Raw genomic sequence first — 21737 nt, forward strand, 5'->3', positions numbered from 1 at the left:
CTTTGGTGCACCTCTGTCACGGTGGCCAGTGGAGAGCTCGCCATATAATACGATCTTGGGAAGGCGATGGTCCTCCATTCTGGAGACGTGACCCATCCAGCGCAGCTGGATCTTCAGCAGCGTGGACTCGATGCTGTCGACCTCTGCCATCTCGAGTACCTCGACGTTAGGGGTGTGAGCGCTCCAATGGATGTTGAGGATGGAGCGGAGACAACGCTGGTGGAAGCGTTCTAGGAGCCGTAGGTGGTGCCGGTAGAGGACCCATGATTCGGAGCCGAACAGGAGTGTGGGTATGACAACGGCTCTGTATACGCTTATCTTTGTGAGGCTTTTCAGTTGGTTGTTTTTCCAGACTCTTTTGTGTAGTCTTCCAAAGGCGCTATTTGCCTTGGCGAGTCTGTTGTCTATCTCATTGTCGATCCTTGCATCTGATGAAATGGTGCAGCCGAGATAGGTAAACTGGTTGACCGTTTTGAGTTTTGTGTGCCCGATGGAGATGTGGGGGGGCTGGTAGTCATGGTGGGGAGCTGGCTGATGGAGGACCTCAGTTTTCTTCAGGCTGACTTCCAGGCCAAACATTTTGGCAGTTTCCGCAAAGCAGGACGTCAAGCGCTGAAGAGCTGGCTCTGAATGGGCAACTAAAGCAGCATCATCTGCAAAGAGTAGTTCACGGACAAGTTTCTCTTGTGTCTTGGTGTGAGCTTGCAGGCGCCTCAGATTGAAGAGACTGCCATCCAATGTCTAAACTTGTAAATAATGTACATAAGTTTGGGGCTTTGTAGAACATGGAATGTAACCTCCCCCCTGTCTGGAACAATTTTAAAGAAGGGGTGAATGTGGTGATATATCACTAGCCTACTGCAGGGGGCAACCTGTGTACCTGCAGGAAGTGCACTGGAGGACAAGGTAGTACCTGGCCGGCTGTCAATCAGCCGACCTGAATGGACCAAGCCCCACCTGGTCGGCTGCCAATCACCCTCCGGGATATAAGCGACATCTGGCCTCTTGAGATCAGTCTCAGAGCCAGCACAGCAACTCTCACAGCCAGGTCTGTGGAAGTTTGTGTGGAATAAAGCCTGTTGAACAGCCTTTATGTTTTGTGTCTGCTTTTCTGCTCTATAGTGCATCACACTTCTATTGGGGTTTAAAGGCTGGCTTCTGGCTACTTTTTGCAACTGCTATCTTTGACTGCCATAGTTGCTTGACCCTCCTTTATTGCATGTAAGGCGGGAACTCTGATGTCATTTGCCATGATTACACTTTGTAAATGGCAGCAGATTCAGAAGTATTCATATTTAGCACCATCATCCCCTCAGTACTGATCAGCAAGCATCAAAACCTAGGCCCCTGCACATTCCTCTGAAACTGGATCCTTGACTCCCTCTTTGGAAGACCATGATCATTACGGATCGGTCTCCTCCTCACTGACAATCAACGCAGGTGCACCTGAAGGATGCGTGCTTGGATCACTGCTTTACAAACCAATCCTCATCAAGAGGTCAGCAGTAGAAAGAGCAAAGAACTCAAAATTCCTGGAAATGAACATCTCTGAAGATCTAAGGGCCTTCGTATCGATTCAATCATGAAGAAGGCTCGCCAGCAGCAATATTTCGTTAGGAGTTTGAAAATATTTGTTATGTTACCAAAGACTTGCAAGTATCTAAAGGTGTATCGTGGGGAACATTCTGACTGGTTGCATCACTGTCTGGTATGGAGGAGCACAGGGCAGCACAGGGCAGGAAACGGCTACAGAGAGTTGTGAACTAGATCAGTGCTATCATGGGCATTAGTCCTCACTCCATTAAGGATGACTTTAAGAGGTGGTGTCTCAAGAAAGCAGGCTCTATTATCAAGGACCCCCACCACCAAGGCCATGCCTTATATTCACTGCTACCATCAAGAAGGAGATACAGGAGCCTGAAGATGAACACCCAATGGCATAAAGCATCTTCTTCCCTTCCACCAGCAGATTTCTGAATGAACAATAAACCACAGCCAATGCCTCATCTTTTCTCTTCTTTTGCACTTATTTATTTACTTTTTTAAATAGTATATTTGCAGAAATGTAATTTATAGCAATTTTTGTACCTCTAATGTGCAATAAAGCTGATGTAAAACAATGAATTTTGTGACTTATGTTCATGATAATTTCAGATTTTGATTCTGATGCATGTAAATGAGGAAGTAAAGAACTTTCTGTCAGTGATTCTTTTCAGCTGCAGTTTTTGTAAAGGTTTTCGTATATCAATTCAATTAATCAACCCATTTTATTGCTTTACAATGTCAAACTTAAATTTATCTCTGCAGACCGCATTTTCCTCAATTATATTTTTCAGAATCTAATTGATTGTAAAATATTTGTTAAAAAGCTTCTGATATTTCAGCTTTTGTCTGAATTTCATACAGGGTTAGATATCTACAAATCATTTAAAATGTTATTTGTAGAGAGGACGCTACGGTTATAGCTCGAGGTTTAAGAAAGAAGACTCTCACATGAAGGGAGTGTATTCGACCCTGACTTTATTGGGCTGCCACTCTGCCTTTAATAGGTAGCGGCTGCATCACAACCGAGGCATGGCTTGAGTGGGGCTGGCTGTTGATTGGTTGTCCCAGATCCGCGGGCCCGGATTGAACCTCTTGCGATGGCCTGGCAATGATTGGTCGATTCGACTGCTATTACTGCGGCCTATGGGAGTGGGTGTCTCATCTCATGTGCTGTTTGCTCAATTGCCATATTCAACTGCCGTATCCTGAGTTGGCCCACAGAGCTACAGTTTGTTAATTTGTGCATACAATTTGTTAATTTGTGTTTACATCAGCTTTATTGTACATTACAGGTACAAAAATTGCTATAAATTACATTTCTGCAAATATACTATTTAAAAAAGTAAATAAATAAGTGCAAAAGAAGAGAAAAGATGAGGCACTGCCTGTGGTTCATTGTTCATTCATTGTTTATATTTTTGTGACTACATTAGTGCAACTGACTTCAGTATGCCTGTTGACATTACTGTTCTTTGGAAGCTAGATATCACTTTTAGTTATCGCTGATAACAGCATTAGAAGAATACCACAGAGGTATCTCATGCAAAGGTTTATTTGAGGTCAATTAAGAAGATAAGAAACAGGAGCAGGAATTGCCCATCTGACCCATCAAGTTTGCTGTGCCATTTAATAAGATCATGGCTGATCTAGCTCCACTTCCTCATCTTTCCCCCCCAAGACCATTAATTCCTAATCTATCGCAATATCTATATTGCTCCCTGAGCAGAGAATTCCACAGATTCACTTCTAGGTGTGAGAAGCAGTTCCTCCTTATTCCTGTCTACTTCCCGGAACCATATAACCATATAACCACTTACAGCACAGAACAGGCCAGTTCGGCCCTACTAGTCCATGCCGTAACAAATCCCCACCCTCCTAGTCCCACTGACCAGCACCCGGTCCATACCCCTCCAGTCCTCTCCTATCCATGTAACTATCCAGTCTTTCCTTAAATGTAACCAATGATCCCGCCTCGACCACGCCTGTCGGAAGCTCATTCCACATCCCTACCACCCTTTACGTAAAGAAATTTCCCCTCATGTTCTCCTTATAATTTTCCCCCTTCAATCTTAAACCATGCCCTCTAGTTTGAATCTCCCCCACTCTTAATTGAAAAGGCTATCCATGTTTACTCTGTCTGTCCCTTTTAAAATCTTAAACACCTCTATCAAGTCCCCTCTCTATCTTCTATGCTCCAGAGAAAAAAGCCCCAGTCTGCACAACCTTTCCCTGTAACTCAAACCTTGAAATCCTGTCAACATTCTCGTGAACCTTCTCTGCACTCTCTCTATTTTGTTTATATCTTTCCTATAATTTGGTGACCAAAACTGTAGACAGTACTCCAAATTTGGCCTCACCAATGCCTTGTACAATTTCATCATAACCTCCCTACTCTTGAATTCAATACTCTGATTTATGAAGGCCAACATTCCAAATGCCTTCTTCACCACCCCATCTACCTGAGTATCAGACTTGAGGATACTATTTACCATAACTCCTAAATCCCTTTGTTGCTCTGCACATCTCAATAGCCTACCATTTAATGCATATGACCTATTTAGATTTGCCTTTCCAAAATGTAACACCTCACATTTATCTGTATTAAATTCCATCAGCCATTTCTCAGCCCACACCTCCAGCCTTCCTAAATCACATTTCAATCTACAGTAATCTTCCTCACTGTCCACAACACCACCAATCTTTGTATCATCCGCAAACTTGCTTATCCAATTCTCCACCCCTACTTCCAGATCGTTAATATATATAACAAACAATAGTGGACCCAGGACTGATCCCTGAGGAACTCCACTAGTCACCAGCCTCCAATTGAACAAACAATTTTCTACCACTACTCTCTGACACCTCCCATCCAACCATTGCTGAATCCATTTCACTACCTCCTCATTTATACCTAATGCCTCCACCTTTTTTCCTAACCTCCTGTGGGGAACTTTGAGACTGGAGTCCGAGCGCCACCTTATCATATTGTTTCAGAGGCTTGATGAATGTGATCAGTGTGTTTTTGTGTAAATACCTTTTTGGTGCTGCTGATCTTACATTTCTGGGACATAAACTTATGCAATATGGTGTTTTGCCAGATGAATCAAAAGTACGAGAGATTCTAGAATTTCCTACACCCGTTACACTTGGCCAATTGTGACGTTTTATAGGCATGATGTATTTTTATCATGGATCCTGCCAAATGCTGCAGCTTCTCTATTATTCCTTACTGAATTACTAAAAGGATCTGATAATTCCAGGTGCAAAAGACCATTAACTTTGGAAGACAGTGCTATGTGTAGCAGCACTATGGCAGCACTACTACTCCCAGATGGGATCAGTGCGTGATCCTGGCTTTTAAAAGGTGATGAAGAATAAATCCATTTGATTCCCTCTAAAAACACCTTGTGTGGTTATTTTGTCATGTCCACTGTGATTCCAGTGGCCACACATACATGCTTTCAACAATGTGAAGACTGTACTTGCTAATGCCTTGATGACTTGTACACCAAAAGCCCAATGTCTTGCTCTCTCTTATCACAGATGCATCTGTCAGTGCTGTGGGAGCAGTATTAGAACAACGAGTCTGTGGGGAATTGGAACCTCTGTCACTTATTTCAGCCAACGCTGGCCTACACAACAGCCTTCTCCACATCCAGGATACAGTGTCAGACCGATGCTTCCTGGTCAACATGAGGGCCAAGGTCAGAATCCTTCCCCCCCCTCCACCTCCGATGGATGTCACTGGAAGGCGGGCCGCTGGTTATGGGCTGCCAATAACTTTTCAATATGGACTTATGGCATCCGTACTATCCCCCTCCATTTTGGCAACCACCACTTCACTTGGCGATTTGTCTTAGTAGAAGTCCACCAGCCTCTCCTTGGGGTGGACTTCCTGAAGGCCAACTCCCTCCTGGTCAATGTCAAGGGCCACTGGCAAGTACATGCAAAGACCTTTCAGACCTTTGCTCTGGAAGGCACGAAACTGACCGCTCCCCACCTACACTCGGTGGCAAATCCAAGCAATGAATTCGCCAAGATTCTAGCCGAGTTCCCCTCCATCGCAATGCTGCACTTTAACTCCACTGAGCCCGAACACGGGGTAAGGCATCACATCCTCACTAAAGACCCCCACTTCGTGCCAGAGCATGCCATATCCCGCCAGATAAACCTAACCTCGCCAAGGAGGAGTTTTTTAAAATAGAGGAACTCGGCATTGTCCACCGCTCTGACAGTCCCTGGGCCTCCCACCTCCACATCGTTCCTGGCATCAGGAGGTTGGAGACCATGTGGAGACTACTGCTGGCTAAATGAAACAACCACGCTGGATAGATAGCCTGTCCCCCATATTCAGGACTTTTCTGCAATCCTGCAGGGCGCATGGATGTTTTCTAAAATTGACTTAATCCGTGGCCATCATCAGATCCCTGTCCACACTAAGGATATCGCAAAGACTGCCATTATTACACTATTTGGGCTGTTCTAATTCCTGAGAATGCACTTCGATCTAAAAAACACCGCACAGACCTTTCAAAGGCTTATGGATGCTGTGGTCAGGGATTTGAAATTTGTGTTCATCTACCTCAATGACATTCTGACTGCAAGCCATGACCGTGCTGAACACACCACTCACATCAGACAGTTGTGCCACAGGTTGAGTGAGTTTTGCCTGACATTTAATCCAGCAAAGAGTCAATTGACTTTTTAGGTCACAGGATCAACTGTCACGGGACTAAACCACTACCCGACAAGGTAGAGGCCATTCGGGCATTCCCCAAGCCTACAACAGTCAGGGGAATTTTTACCACAGATTCCTGCCAGGGGAGGCTGGTACCATGAAACCTTTATTCTCCCTTATGACCAGTATGAAGAAGACAATTTTGTGGAACCAAGAGGCATCCAATGCTTTCCAGGCAACAAAAGACACCCTGGATAACTCTGCCCTCCTGATACACCTTAAAGCTGATGCTCCCACTGCTCTCACAGTGGATGCTTCTGACACAGCAGTAGGGGGAATCTTGGAACAGTGGGTGAGTGGACACTGGCAACCCCTTGCATTTTTCAGTAGACTGAACTGAAATATAGTGGTTTTGATAGAGAACTCCTGGCATTGTACCTGGCAATCAAACATTTTAGATACTTCCTTGAGGACAGGAAGTTTCAAATTTTTACAGTCCACAAGACCCTCACCTTCACCTTCACTAAGGCTTCCGACATGTGGCCAGCCAGGCAACATAGGCACATTTCATATATTTCAGAATTTTCTACTGACATTCAGCATATTGTGGGAAAATCCAACGTGGTGGCCAATGTCCTGTCACATCCCACATTCCAGGCGGTACACACCTCAACATCTAGCATTGACTATAAGGCTCTGGCTGAAGCGCAGGCAGCGGACAAGGACATCGACACACATCGCATTGCAATTACTGGCCTCCATTTGGACGATGTACAGTTTGACCCTGGGGAGCAGACCGTCCTGTGTGACACGTCTACAGGTAAGCCTTGTCCCATCATTCCCACTACCTGGAGGAGGTGCATTTTCGAGGCCATACACAACCTGGCACACCTCGCCATCAAAATGACCATTAAAATGGTTGCTAGTCAATTTATCTGGCATTGCCTCCGCAAAAATGTCAGCCAGTGGGCCAGGAATTGTACACAGTGCCAGGCCTCAAAAATCCATACCCACACTAAAGCCTCCCCCACAGTCATTTCAACTGCCATGATGCCATTTCATCCACGTCCACGTGGATCTGGCGGGCCCCCTACCATTATCTAGAGGTGCACGCTACTGACCCTAGTAGAGAGGTCGACCAGATGGCCAGAAACCATACCTTTGCCAGGGCCCTCCTGCACAACTGGGTGGCTAGGTTCGGGGTTCTCAGACAGGGGCTCCCATTTTACCTCCGGCCTCTGGTCTAATCTTGCTAACGCCCTGGGTATTCAGCTCCACCATACTACGGTTTACCACCCTCAGGCCAATAGTTTGGTGGAGAGATTCCATCAACATCTTAAAGCAGCTCTCATGGCCAGAAACAATGGTCCTAACTGGGTGGATGAGCTTCTATGGATACTCCTGGGGATCTGGGCCGCTCTTAAAGAGGACCTAGAGGTTTCTGCAGCCGAAATAGTGTACGGCGCACCATTAGTGATTCCGGTGGAATTCCTGGCTGCCAAAGACAGTAGGGACGATTTCCCTGAGGATGCTTTGTCCCACCTGGGCACACTCGCCCTGGCACAGCCAAAGCAGCATGGCTCACGAACGACATTCATACCTAAAGAACTTGAGACTTGTAAATGTTTTTGTCAGATGTGGGGCACACAGACCCCACTACAGAAACCTTACGAAGGCCCATATGAGAAACAAGATGTTCACCTTGGACCGGCTGAAGCTGACATTCCTTGACTCTGACAACCTGATTCATAACCTACTCCTATGCCAAAGGAGCAGGTCTCCTAAGCATGTGAATCCTTGCTGAGTGCTGATTCTGGTGGGGGGGGGGGGCATGTAGTGGGCTGCCAAATGCGCCATGCCCAAAGCGGCGACCTGACCCTGGGAGCCCATGACCAGTGGCAACCAATTGGGTGGAGCTAGGGAAACAGCCATGCCTGGGATGAGAGGAGCTCACTGATTGCCCACTTCCCAGGTAAAACTAAACGACCAATGCCCCCAGTTGGGTGGCATGATGACATCAGAGATGGGCTTCTGAGCCCTTTATAAGCAGAGATGCCAGCACAATAAATCAGTGATGAATTCACTCCGGTAGTGTGTGTCTCTTCTTTGAGCGTAACCTCTCCAGCAGTAGCAGCTGCTACAATATCTATCAGGAAACATTGAACTGTTTTTGTCTCAAAAGGCAGAAGGCTACGGATAAGGATTTAGACATAGACCTACAGCATGGTAACCGGCCTTTTCGGCCCACAAGCCCGTGCTGTTCAATTACACCCAATTGACCTACACCTTTTGAATGTGTTTGACAGGTAGTGTGTTATCAAGAGGCTGCTGAGGGTGGTTTGAGGAAGTATATAAGTGTATGATTGTGTAGGTATAGAAAATAATTATTTGTGCAGGTTCATTATAGCGGTGGGGAGGTGTCTGGGATTAGAGCGGGGAACTTGGGCTCCGGGTAGGTTCAGCGACGGCAGTGGGGAGGAGAATGGGATCAGAATAGGGACCTCGGGCTCCTGGGCAGGTTTGGCAATGACGGTGGGGAGATGTCGGGGATCAGCAACGGCCGATACAAATATTCTGCTGATGCTAGTGGGCTGCTTAAAGCCATTTCTCAGTTATTCGAAAAATGTAGTTACCTGATGCACATCTGCTCCCATGCATTTCAGATAATCGGATACCTAATGTATAACATGGTTAACACGTTCTATAAAAGTTCAGTGTTATGGAAAACCACACTGTTCAAAGCATTATTTCAATGTACTTTAATGTTCCAATACGTTCCAATCCTATAATTATTTATTCTTTTACCTAGAACTCTTATGCAAGCATGTTCAAAAAATATTTAAGAGATATATGAAACTGAAAATTGACAAAGATTGGCGATAAGTGAACATTGATTATTTTAGAAAACATTTGTCTAATGTAGTTTGCATTTCTTTACTTTCAACTCCCCTTAACTGTTTCCGGCAAACTCTGCCCGCAACGCTCACCGTGCACAATCTGTTAGGTGAGGGGGTGGGGGGGGGAGTGGTGTTAAAGGCAGTCTCGGGTCTGCAAAGACGCAGAGCCAAGTGATTGTTGATGCCTGCTGTCAGTTCGGGACAGTGTCTGCCCGTTTGGGATGGTGACTGCCCGCTCAGGACGGTGACTGCACGCTCGGGACGGGGACCGACAGCTCGAACAGTGACAACACATTCAGAACGGGGACTGACTGCTTGGGACAGTGACAACCTACTCAGGACGGGGACCGACTGCTTGGGATGGTGACTACCCACTTGGGACAAGGGACTGACTGCTCGGGACAGTTACAACCTACTTGGGACGGGGACTGACTGCTCGGGACAGTGACAACCCACTCGGGATGGGGACCGACTGGTCGGGACAGTGACAACCCACTCAGGACGGGGACCGACTGCTTGGGATGGTGACTACCCACTTGGGACAAGGGACTGACTGCTCGGGACAGTTACAACCTACTTGGGACGGGGACTGACTGCTCGGGACAGTGACAACCCACTCGGGATGGGGACCGACTGGTCGGGACAGTGACAACCCACTCGGGATGGGGACCGACTGGTCGGGACAGTGACAACCCACTCAGGATGGGATTTTACTGCTCGAGACAGTGACAACCCACTCGGGACGGGGACTGCCCGCTTGAGATGGTGACTGCCCGCTCGGAACAGTGACAACCCACTCGGGATGGTGACTGCTTGCTCGGGACAGTGACAACCCACTCGGGTCGTGGACAGACTGCTCGGGACGGTGACTGCTCATTTGGGATGGTGACTGCTTGCTCCGGACGGTGACAACCTACTTTGGATGGGGACCGACAGCTTGGGACAGTGACCACATACTAGGGATAGTGACTGCTCACGGAACAGTGACAACCCACTCGGGTCGTGGACCAACTGCTCGCGACGGTGACTGCCCGCTCGGGACAGTGACAACCCACTCAGGACGGTGACTGCTCACTCGGGACCGTGACAACCCACTCGGGTTGTGGACAGACTGCTCGGGACGGTGACTGCCTGGGACAATAACTGCCTGCTTGGGACCGGGACCGAACATGTTACATCAAAACCCATCCCGTTCAATACTGTTTTATACAAGGTTTGCCTGTACTTGTTACAGGAACCAATTTTTTTCTATGCAAAAGCTTATCTACATTTACTGTGTTCTAGAAATCTACATTTTCACTTCAGAGCTAAAATGAATTGTAAAACTGGTCTAATATTCATCTAGTTTTATTTACAAGAAAGTTATTACATATATTATGATTTTTTAAACTCAAGAGATCGTTGTTGAAAGTTTGGGTCTTAAATTCCAAACAATACCAGAAACATCAATTACATGACAACTTCGATTATCTGAAATTGTCAGGACCTGACCTTTTTCGGATAAACGTTTTTTTTCGGAGAACTGGTCATTTAAAAAAAACAGCCCAGTGGCAACAGCAAATCACTCTATCAATGTTCAATCAACAAAAAACAACAAGGGATTCTCTTTTAAGTATTAAAACAATATTTCTCAAAAAATACTGGCCGCGACTGATCCCCGACACGTCCCCAATGCCGTCACCGATCACCGAGACCTCCCAACCGCCGGTACTGATCACCAAGACTGCCCAACCACTGCTACTGATCACCAGGGAGGCTTCCTTGGCTAGTGGACATTCACTGGTGAGTTGGCGGGCTCCTGTTTCCCTCCCACCTAAGCTCCCAACTCCGACGCCAGAATCCCAAATCTGAATCTTCCCCTAGGCTTACTGCACATGCGCATCAGAGTCGGTGTTGGCAACTCCAATGTGCCAAGGGGGAGAGGGGGGTGAGGGGGGTGGGGTGGGGAGGATGGAATACCACTGACCCCAAGGTACCATTCCTGCCCAGGAGGCCACTCTCCTTGATGAAGCCGGGACAAGGGATTCTTCCGATCGCTTCCATCTGGGAGACAGTGACACACAGTTTTAAGAGGAAGAGTTGGAGATAAAAGTCAATAGGGGAAGGTAAAGAAGAAATGGAAAAAAAAGGGAGGGAATTACCTGAATCTAGGACAATTGTCATTCTAATTTCATATCGAGTGAATTTTTTTTCAACTTATGAGGTCAGTTCAGATCCAAAGAAATTTCTAATAACTGAGGATTTCTGATTTTTTTGGATATCCTAATTTTTCCGAATTTAAAAAAATTCAGATTTCAGAGAATCCGATTTCAGAACATTGGAGTTGTACTGTAAATGCTTCATACTATTAATTACTAATTTACGAAGAAGTAAGATGGTCTTAATTTAGTATTGGTTGATAGGGTAGAAAGAGAGATATTCAGGTTTTACAATGATATAAAGGTTTATGATGTCAAATATCCCATTATGTTACAGTAATATTAATAGATTAAGATAAGTTAACAAAGGAACATGGATTTGAATGTCAGCAAAAATAGACATCAACCTTCAACTGATTGAGACCTACAATGCAATACCAGAGGAGGTGGGGAATCAAATACAATTACTATGTGTGGTGATACCACACTAATGCTATTTGTTCCATTTGTACTGTCTCTGTGTAACCATATACATATGGCTAGCCCACCTCCCAGCTGACTAACCCTGTGATTCCTCCTCCTTGGAATTCCATAATAAAGGCCTAAGTCCCTCCTCCAGTACAAACCCTGGAATCAGGCCAGCAACATGAGTGCACGTGCAGTCTTATGGGAATAAAAGTCTGTTGTCTGGTAACTTCCAGTCTTTGTTAAAGAAGCATTTGGACAAACACTTAAATGGGCAGGGTATAGAACAATGGTTCTCAACCTTTCTATTTCCACTCACAGACCACCTTAAGTATTCCCTATGTCATCGGTGCTCTGTGATTAGTAAGGGATTGCTTAAGGTGGTATGTGGGAGGAAAGAAAAAGTTTGAAAACCACTGTTTTAATCATACCTGATTGACTCGTTATGTTTCATAACTCCAAAGGAAATGGACCAATGACAATTTTACTCAAGTAAAATATTTCAGTAACAATTGGGTCTAGAGCAGTGATTCTCAACCTTCCCTTCCCACTCACATCCCACCTTAAGCAATCCCTTATTAATCACAGAGCACCGATGACATAGGGAATATTTAAAGTGGTTTGTAAGTGATAAAGATTGAGAACCACTGGTATAGAAGATTGCACAACATTGCTGGAGAAACTCAGTAAGTCACACAGTGTTCTTTAAGTTATAGAAGGTTATGGTCCTCATGCTGTAAGTGTGATTAATGTCAATGGGTAAAAGCTTGGAATAAGGTGGTGAGCTGAAGGGCCTGTTCTGGGCAATATGGGTTATGAAGCCGTAACCCAAATCTAATTGAACAGAATATTGTGTAAATAGGGAAAGTTAAAAGTTTACAGGTATACAAAATGATTGTTGTGTCCAGATGAAATTAATGTTAACACATTAAGGATTTAAGCAAAATAGTTTATGTTAGACTTTATAAAGAAGAATAAAAATGGTGTGATTGTACAACACCTCCATGACACCGTACCAGCAATGGCTGTGAGCAACTCAGTGAATCCCAATTTATGAAGGATATATTGGCCTTGAATGGGGTTCTTGTTTACAAAAAAATGATACCAAGGAGAGATTCTACAAACCATAAGTTAGAATTTATAAAGTTAAGGGTGTGTTGATTACAAGTTTTCATGATACAATGGAGAACAGAACTTTCTAATGGAAAGTCTGACAGCAGGAGAGATTACATAAAAATTAGAGCTAGTGCTTTTAGAAGTCAAATTATGAATCAGTGCAATACACAACAATTAGAAGAGATTGAATCTCTCTTCTACAAATAACTAATCCAGTTTAAATCTGAAATTGATAGATTTTGTTAACCCAATGGTAGTTAGGCTACGTGAGTCATGAAAGCCCGTGAATTTTGGTTTAATTGTAAGGGGTTAAATGATCTTCCACTATTTTTACATTCATATATGAAAAAGCCAACACTGTTGTGTATTTTTGAACATTGTGATATTAATTGGCTGTTTCCCCAGTTCTGAATCCATTATCCAATACAAATAAAGTCATATTTAAAGAACATGATGACATTCCACTTGATTTCTCCCACCAGTAGTTGGCAATACTTTGTTGTGGAATTACTTACTTTATTTTTGTAATCTGGTGTTCGTATTAGCCATATGCAATGAAGATTGTTTGGATACAATTTTGGAAATCCTGGAGAGTTGAGCAGTCCATGATTCATCATTAACAGTGCTCCACATTTTTCTATAAATGAAATTAAGAATTGTGAGATTATGAGTTTGAAAAGAATATATCACCGAGATTAACTGCACTATTGTGATTACAGAACTTTCATTGGTTCGATTTCTTGGTAGCTATGTTCACATAATGGTTGTGTTCAAGGATAGGTTTGATAGGTTCTAAGAAAATCAAGGCTGGGCATGAACAAACAGTGGTTTTTATTTATATACAGGTGAATTCACAAAATGGGCACACACTCACAGACTAATGTGCACAGCACACAGGCATGGTATACCATGAAACAAGGGTCTAACTCTGGTGGGAAGCCTTTTCCATGTGTGGGCTGGATGGCGTGTCAGTGGTTGAATGACAGGCTGCACTGATGCTACCATAAATAAAATAAATACTGAAACAAAGACATTATGTTATTTAAGTTTTCAATGGTCTCTGCTTGAAGTGTGTAATGTACAATATATGAACATAACTGGTGATAATTTATCTAAAGACAATCCACAGAAAATGTTCAAGCAACAAGATCAACTGTATTCCTTCCTTGTTCCTTCCAAAAACTACACTTTCTAATGGACATAAGAAGTGGCTGTGCTCAGTTGAAGAGGCTTGGATCTACTTAAATGATCTCCCTACTACATTGCACCCAGTGTGAATTTCTACCTGATAACTGAAGCTGATTGACAATAATTATTTTTAAGGTTTCTAATATTTGTTACATAATACTTGTTGGGTGAGGACTAGTTATCTTTCTTTGCCTTGGCAAGATTTTTATTGGGTAATAAATCCACTAGAGTTGTAGTCACGCAAGTATTTTTTTGTATTAAATTCAATGATCTATCAATTTTCCTATGAAAAAATACTGAGAAATATACATTCATATCTCTCTCAGTAACAATGGTTCAAATTTTTACTTCAGTATTTTTCTTTCTATTAAATTCAGTAAGCAATTAAATTTTTTATGAGAATATTGAGAATTATACATTCATTTTTTTAGTAATAATGGTTCAAATTTTTATTTCATTATAAATTTTTTTAAACTTATGTGATGGATTTTAAAAGAAGTATTTTTTTTGTTGCAGTCATAATAGAATTAAGTATCATTTGGAAGAGCTGATTATATTTAAATTAACAGGAATTGAGCTAGAGATAACATGTCCAGCAGGAAAACTGATTGTTTTGAAGAGCTTGCTGTTGACATATTTAGGGGTTGGAGAGAGGGAGGGGGAGAGGTTGAGGGGTTATTTTCTCATGGTTGTTATGACTTTAGGAATATGTACAAATTCTAACCTTGTAAGGGGTATTTTCAATTTATCACTAGTTTCAAATTTTTGCCTCAAGGCTGACTCTTTACATTATTTATGAAAAAGTATGGATGATTTTATTAATTTCCTTAGTTGGAATGTAAAAGGATTGAATCATCCTGTTAGGAGGAGAAAAGTGTTTTCACATATTAAACAACTTAAAACTACTATTACATTCTTACAAGAAATGCATATTCATAGTTGTGATAATTCTTGCCACATCACAAGGTGGAGGGGGCCATATTTTCATTTCTCCTTTCAGACTAAAGCTGGGAGGGTCACAATTCTCATGAATCAAAATATTCCTTTTGTTCATCACAATGTCATATCAGATACAAATGATTGTTATGTCATTGTTTTAAGAAAATTGTACAATAAAATGTTAAGTTTGTGGCCCTAATGTAGATGATGTGGGGTTTTTTGAACTTTTGTTTCTTCATTACTCGACTTGAGTTTATAATCTCTGGTAGTTGGTGGGGCTTTTAATTGCTGGTTAGACCCTGCTTTGGATTATTCACCTCTTAAACCTACTACAATGAGTAAATCTGCCTCATTAATTCATTCTCTTTTTAATCAAATTATATTTCTGATGTTTGGCATTTTCTTTATCCAAATAGGAGAGAGTATTCTTTCTTTCCACATGTTCATCACATTTTTTCGTGAATTGATTATTTTCTTATTGATAATCAACTGATCCCACTGATTCTTTTTTTAATTATCAGAGTTTAGTATTATCAGATCATGCCCCTGTTGTATTATCTATGACTCTTCCTAGCCTCCTCCAAATAAAAATATACTGGTGTTTCAATTCAACTTTACAATCAGATAATAACTTTGTGAAATTTATGGATGAGCAGATAACTTTTTTCTTTGATACAAATAGTTTGTCAGAAACATCTAGTTTGATTGTTTGGGATGCTCTGAAAACTTTACTGAGGAGTACAATTATTTCTTGTACCGTGAATATAAAAAAGAAGGCCAATAAAGATTAGAATTAGTTAATCAAAGTAAACAAATAGATCAACAATACACTTAAATTAAAAATCCAAAGTTATATAAAAAGCAAGTTGAATTTCAAACTAAATTTGATCTCCTTTCAACATATATGATTGAATGCCAACTTCTGAAGAGTAACAGTCAGTTTTATATTCACAGTGATAAATTTGGTCAGCTTTTAGCTATTCATTTGATAGGTTTTGAAGTCAAGAGGCAAATTACAAGATTTGAATGGAGGATGTTAACATTACTACAGATCTCTCTGAGATAAATGATACATTCAGGAAATTTTATTCCCAACTTTATACTTTTGAACTCACAAAAGAAAGCAGTTCAATGAAGCATTTCCTGGATTGCTTAAATATTCCCATGCTTTTCTTCAGATAACCAAAATAGTCTAGATGAGCCTATATCACAAAAGGAAATAGCTGCTGCTATTTCTTCACTGCATTATGGCAAATCTCCAGGATTTGATGGGTTTCCTGTGGAGTTTTTCCAAATAATTTTATCAAGTGCTTTCACCTCATTTCGGTTCTGTGTTATCTGATTCATTTAAGAAGGGTACTCTCCCAACCATTATAACAAAACATGTATATAGTAAAGAAAGGTAAATATCCAACTGAGTATTCTTCCTGCAGGCAAATTTCTTTATTAAATGTTGATATAAAAATGTTAGCTAAAGTTTTGGCCCATAGATTGGAGAATATTTTACCATCTATCATTTCTGAATGTCAGACTAGTTTTATTAAAAACTGTTACTCACCTATTTATTTATTTTCTTTTAATTAATCTAAAAAAAGATAAAAAGAAAAAAGAAAACACAAATCCTCTGACTAATCTAACTCCTCTTTCTACCCAAGGTTAACTTGTTAAATTGTAAAAATATGGATTGATTATCAACCTTCAGACACACTGTTTTGCTTTATTCACTGTACCATTTGCTACAGTATCTAATTTTCTCCAAGTTTAAATAGGACATAACATCACGTAACCACTGAGTATGAGTGGGTGGAGAGTCATCTTTTCATTCTCTCAAGTCATTCTCTGAAATCAAAAATATATCCTCTTCTCAACACCAAACAAAGCAATGAAAGGGCATGGTTCTAATTTGATCTTTAGAATTGCTGATAATGTTTGAAAAATATCTTTCCAAAATTTTTCTAAATTAGGGCACTCCCAGAACATATGAAGCTTCAAAGATTTTACACTTCGTAAAGAGGATAGACATCCACATAAAAACAAGATAATTTGATTTTGGACATGTGTATCCTATGGACCACCTTAAATTGTAACAAATGATGTCGTGCACAAAATGAGGAGTCATTAATCAAGATAAGAGTGAAAATCCAATCTTAGTCTGAAAATGATATATTCAAATCTCATTCCCATTCATTCTTAACCCAGTCATTGAGGCTGTTCTTAAATCTAATGAGTTATTTCTTTTTGATTTGCAGTTTTCACAGTGTGGATTAATATCAATTATTTATAATCTTATTAGATTTAAGAACAGCCTCTTATTTTAATATACATCACTTTTTGGATATTTTGTACTTACCTTCCAGTGCAGCTGCTGAATATGTTATTTCCATAGATACAGAGAAAGTGTTTGATCAAATTGAATGGATGTATTTATTTATGATCACATAAAAATTCAATTTTGGACTGTGTTTTATTACATAGATTAAACTATTGAATTCATGCCCTATGGCTTCAATTCTCACTAACTTTCAATCACCATTGGGGAACCTGTCAAGGGTGTCCTTTGAGTCCATTACTTTTGATTTGGCCATAGAGCCATTAGCGATTGTATTTCAAGAGTGTGAGGATATTTCAGGGGTTTATAGGAAGGGAATTGAACATAAAGTTTCCCTTTATGAGGATGATCTTCTTTTCTTACCAAGTCCTGACACTTCTTTACTGTTCATGCTGTCAATACTTTCTCAATTTAGGCAGTTTTCAGGATATAGATTTAATCTGCAATAAAGTGAACTTTTCCCTTTGAAAGCACTTACATCAGTGTACATTAATCTTTTCTTTAAGATTGTGTAAAATCAATTTAATTATCTTGTTATTACAGTTACAAAGAATGATAAGTATCTTTTAAAAAAAAAATTCCTTACTTAATTAAATCATGTGAAACAATCCTTAATACAATGGTAACCCCTTTCTATAACTCTGGTCAGTCACATTAACTCTATCAAAATGAAAATTTTACCTACATTTTTATATCTTTTCCAATCTATATCAATTTTTTATTCCCAAATCATTTTTTGATTCATTTGATTATATCATCTTATATATGGAAGAGTAAGTACCCTCATCTAAACAAAGTCTATCTTCAAAAATCTAGCATGGTGCTACCCAATTTTTGATTTTATTATTGGGTGGTGAATATACATAATCTTATGTTTTGGTTCCATTTTCATAACTGAGTGGACTGTCCAGTATGGGCAGCAATGGAGCTGAACTCTGCTAAAAGCTTTTCCATCTCAGCACTTCTTGGATCCTCACTTCCCTTCTCTTTAAATAAATCAATTGACAATCATGTTGTCAGGCACACTGTGAAAGTATGGGTGGAGTTCAGAAAAAACTTTGGACGATGTTTTTTTCTCCTTCAAGCCCTATTTTATCCAATCATCTTTTTCAACCTTCTTTGCATGAACTTGTTTTTCATGAATGGCACACATTGAGTATTGAACATTTCAAAGTGCTTTTTATTGATAACAGCGTTGCCATATTTGAACAGCTTTCTGAAAAGTTCAATTTACCAAATATTCATTTTTTTCCAGATATTTGCAAATCAGGCATTTTCTTCAATCTCAGTTACCTAATTTCCCTGGGGCACTTGATGCAAACATTGTTGATGTGTTTTTTAGTTTACAACATTCTCACAAAGGTTTAATATCCATCATTTATAATAAGTTGGTAGGTTTGAGTCATGTTCTTCTAGTTAAAATTAAAAATGCCTGAGAAGATGATTTAAACCTTTCATTATCAGACGAGGTTTGGGATTTAATTGTTAAGATGGTTATGTGCCTGTCATTGTTTGTTACAATTTAAAGTTGTACACAGGGCCATATGCCTAAAGTTAAATTATCTTGTATCTATTCAAATATAAATTATTGTTGTGATAAATGTAAGAGAGAAGAGGCTTCTTTAATTCATATGTTCTGGACATGTCCTAGCCTTGAAAAATACTAGAGGGATGTGTTTAAAACTTTATCTTTAATCCTTAATCTAGAGCCTAATCCTTTGGTTGCTCTGTTTGGTACAAATGGACAGGATTATGTTCTTTTTAACTCCAATCGAATGTTGTACTCTGTCTTTTGGCCAGATGTGTTATACTGTTTAGATGGAAGGATGTGGCCCCACCCACTCATGCTCAGTGGTTGAGGGGCAGTATCTCCTGTTTAAATTTAGAAAAGATTTGTTACTCAATTAATAACTCAAATATAAGGTATCAAATGGTGTTGGAATCATCCCTGAATTATTTATAACCTCTAGGCATAATATTAATCCCAAATTTCAGTGCTTTGCTGCTTTATTTCAGGAACAAGGAACATTTTTTTCTTTAGTCATACAACATTGGTGTGGGGATTTGGTTAAGAGGCAAGTCTATATGTGATTAAAAAAATTTAATGTACTTTTATATTATGGATGCACTATATGTGCTTTTATATTTTGTTATGTAATTTGTCATTATTATTGTGCATTGCATAAATATTTTGTACATGTATGTTTATTTGTGTAAAATCAATAAAAATGTTAAAAAGAAAAAAGCAGGTACCAGCAAAGAGTGTGATGAGAGAGAGTGAGAGATTGCACATGCTGCTTTTTCAATGCAAGACCTGTTCACTTGACCTGTGAGGATCAATCATGCAGAATTCTTATCTGTGAGCAGATCCAACCATTGAATGGCACCTGGAGGACCGATCACATGTCAGCTGCCAGGGCCAATCATGCATTAGTCTCACAGGTAGGCAGAAACTAACCCTTGGTTGGCAGGGGAGGTGATTTCCGCAAGGCTCCAGCCATAAAAGTCACATGACCCTCCATAATCCACACTCCTACCAGGTTCCAGATAGAGAGACCACATGACCCTCCATAATCCACACTCCTACCAGGTTCCAGATAGAGAGACCACATGACCCTCCATAATCCACACTCCTACCAGATTCCAGATGGAGAGACCACATGACCCCCTACAATCCACACTACAATAATACACATCAAAACAATTAAATTCTTCTAACATGATTTTCACTTCACCCTAACTATCTTAACTCTGCCTAAAAATCTAACACTCTAAGTGTGCCACTGCCATATCATTAATGATGAATTCCAGTTTTATACTGAGAATAGGTGTCAGAATAGCTGACTTACACTGGTATCTCATTGGCGGAGACGTTGCCGTGACTGCCACGACTCATCAGTCGCGGCAACTCGGGCGACTTGGGAAACCAAATAATGGCTTGTACTCTCACCAAGGCGACGCCAGGGCGATGTCCAAGACGTCTCCAGACAAGGTGACAACGTCTCCGCGACGTCTCCATCAGTTGCGGCGATGTCGCGGAGACTAATTTTGTCCGCGACTAGGGAGACATCCTCTCCAAGACCTGCTGGAGACCAAGGAGACTGAGGAGACGTTGTGATGACGTTGTGTACAAAATTAGTCTCCGCAACATCTCCGAGACCTGCTGGAGACTGGAAAAAGTCTCCAAAAAAATCAAGCATGTTTGAATTTCCCGCGACTCCCCGGAGACCCGGCTAGTCTCCAGGAGACGTCTCCACAACCAGCCCTTTACAGTTCACCAATTTTCTTTCTCCCCTCTTATTTTTGTTACATTTGCTGAGAATACTCTACAACTAGGGAGCAATCATCCCTAATGTGCTGTCCTTTCAGCCACCTCTTTTGGAACCTCCAGTTGAAGGTTATCAGGAAAACATTTATTTTTACTCTGTACTATCACTTTATTGATATTACAGTACAACTGTAATTATCCAAAATGGTAAGAACCAGGCCTATGTTGGATAAACTTTTTTTTCAGATAACTGGTCATTGAAAAAAAACAGCCCAGTAGCAACAGTAAATCACTTGTTACAGTGTTTAAACAATAAGAAACAACATGGGAAGCTTTGTTAGCATTAAAATAATGATTCTCAGCAAATGAAATTCTGGCCACCGCCAATCACCTACACCTCCCCACCAATGCCCCACTCCTGCCCGGGAGCCTGACTTCCCCACTTTTGCCAGGAGCCCAACATCTCTGCTTCTGGCAGGAAGCTCAAGGTCCTTGTTCCTGCCCAGCAGCCAATGTCCCCGCTCCTGCCGGGAAGGTGATGTCCCCACTCCTGCCTGGGAGCCCAATGTCTCTGCTCCTGCCCGGGAGGCCACTCTCCTTGATGACGTCAGGACAAGGGATTCTTCTAACTGCTTGTGGCTAGGAGACAGTGGTATGCAGTTTGAGAGGGAGAGTTGGAGAGAAAGGTCAATAGGGATAAGTAAATAAGAAATGGAAAGAGGGAGGGGAGGGAGTTACCTGAAACAAGGACAATTGTTGTTTTAATTTCATGGTGAGTGAATTTTGTTTCAACCTGTGAGATCAGTTTTCCCTCTGAAAAATGTCAGATAAATGAGGATTTCTGATTTGTTTCAGATATCCTCATTTATTTGAAATTAAAAAAAAATTTCAGATAAATGAGGATTTCTGATTTGTTTCAGATATCCTCATTTATTTGAAATTAAAAAAAAATTTCAGATAAATGAGGATTTTGGAGATATAATTTTGAATAATCAGAGTTGTATTGTAATTACCTTAAATTCCTTCCTATTGATTTGATTTGAGGTTCCCCATCATTTTTTGCTTTGTACATGGTTTCTTTTGAAGTAACTGCACAAAGTATTTATTTAATTTCAGCCATCTTTTCTTTATTCTCTTTCATGGTCCCTAGAAATTACATATTTATCTTTCCAGA

The 21737-nt window shown here is 41.0% G+C and overlaps 1 protein-coding gene across 1 annotated transcript in view; it reads right to left on the reverse strand.

Annotated features, from left to right (window-relative positions):
* LOC138755459 (astacin-like metalloendopeptidase) overlaps nt 1-21737 on the reverse strand; it is a 159065-nt gene that overhangs the window by 36950 nt on the left and 100378 nt on the right. The window contains exon 10 of the mRNA XM_069921495.1: nt 13259-13476. Coding sequence (XP_069777596.1) covers nt 13259-13476 — 218 coding nt within the window. The remainder of the gene's footprint in view (nt 1-13258; nt 13477-21737) is intronic.

This window comes from Narcine bancroftii, chromosome 1 (genome assembly GCF_036971445.1).
Source record: "Narcine bancroftii isolate sNarBan1 chromosome 1, sNarBan1.hap1, whole genome shotgun sequence".
Lineage (NCBI taxonomy): Eukaryota > Metazoa > Chordata > Chondrichthyes > Torpediniformes > Narcinidae > Narcine > Narcine bancroftii.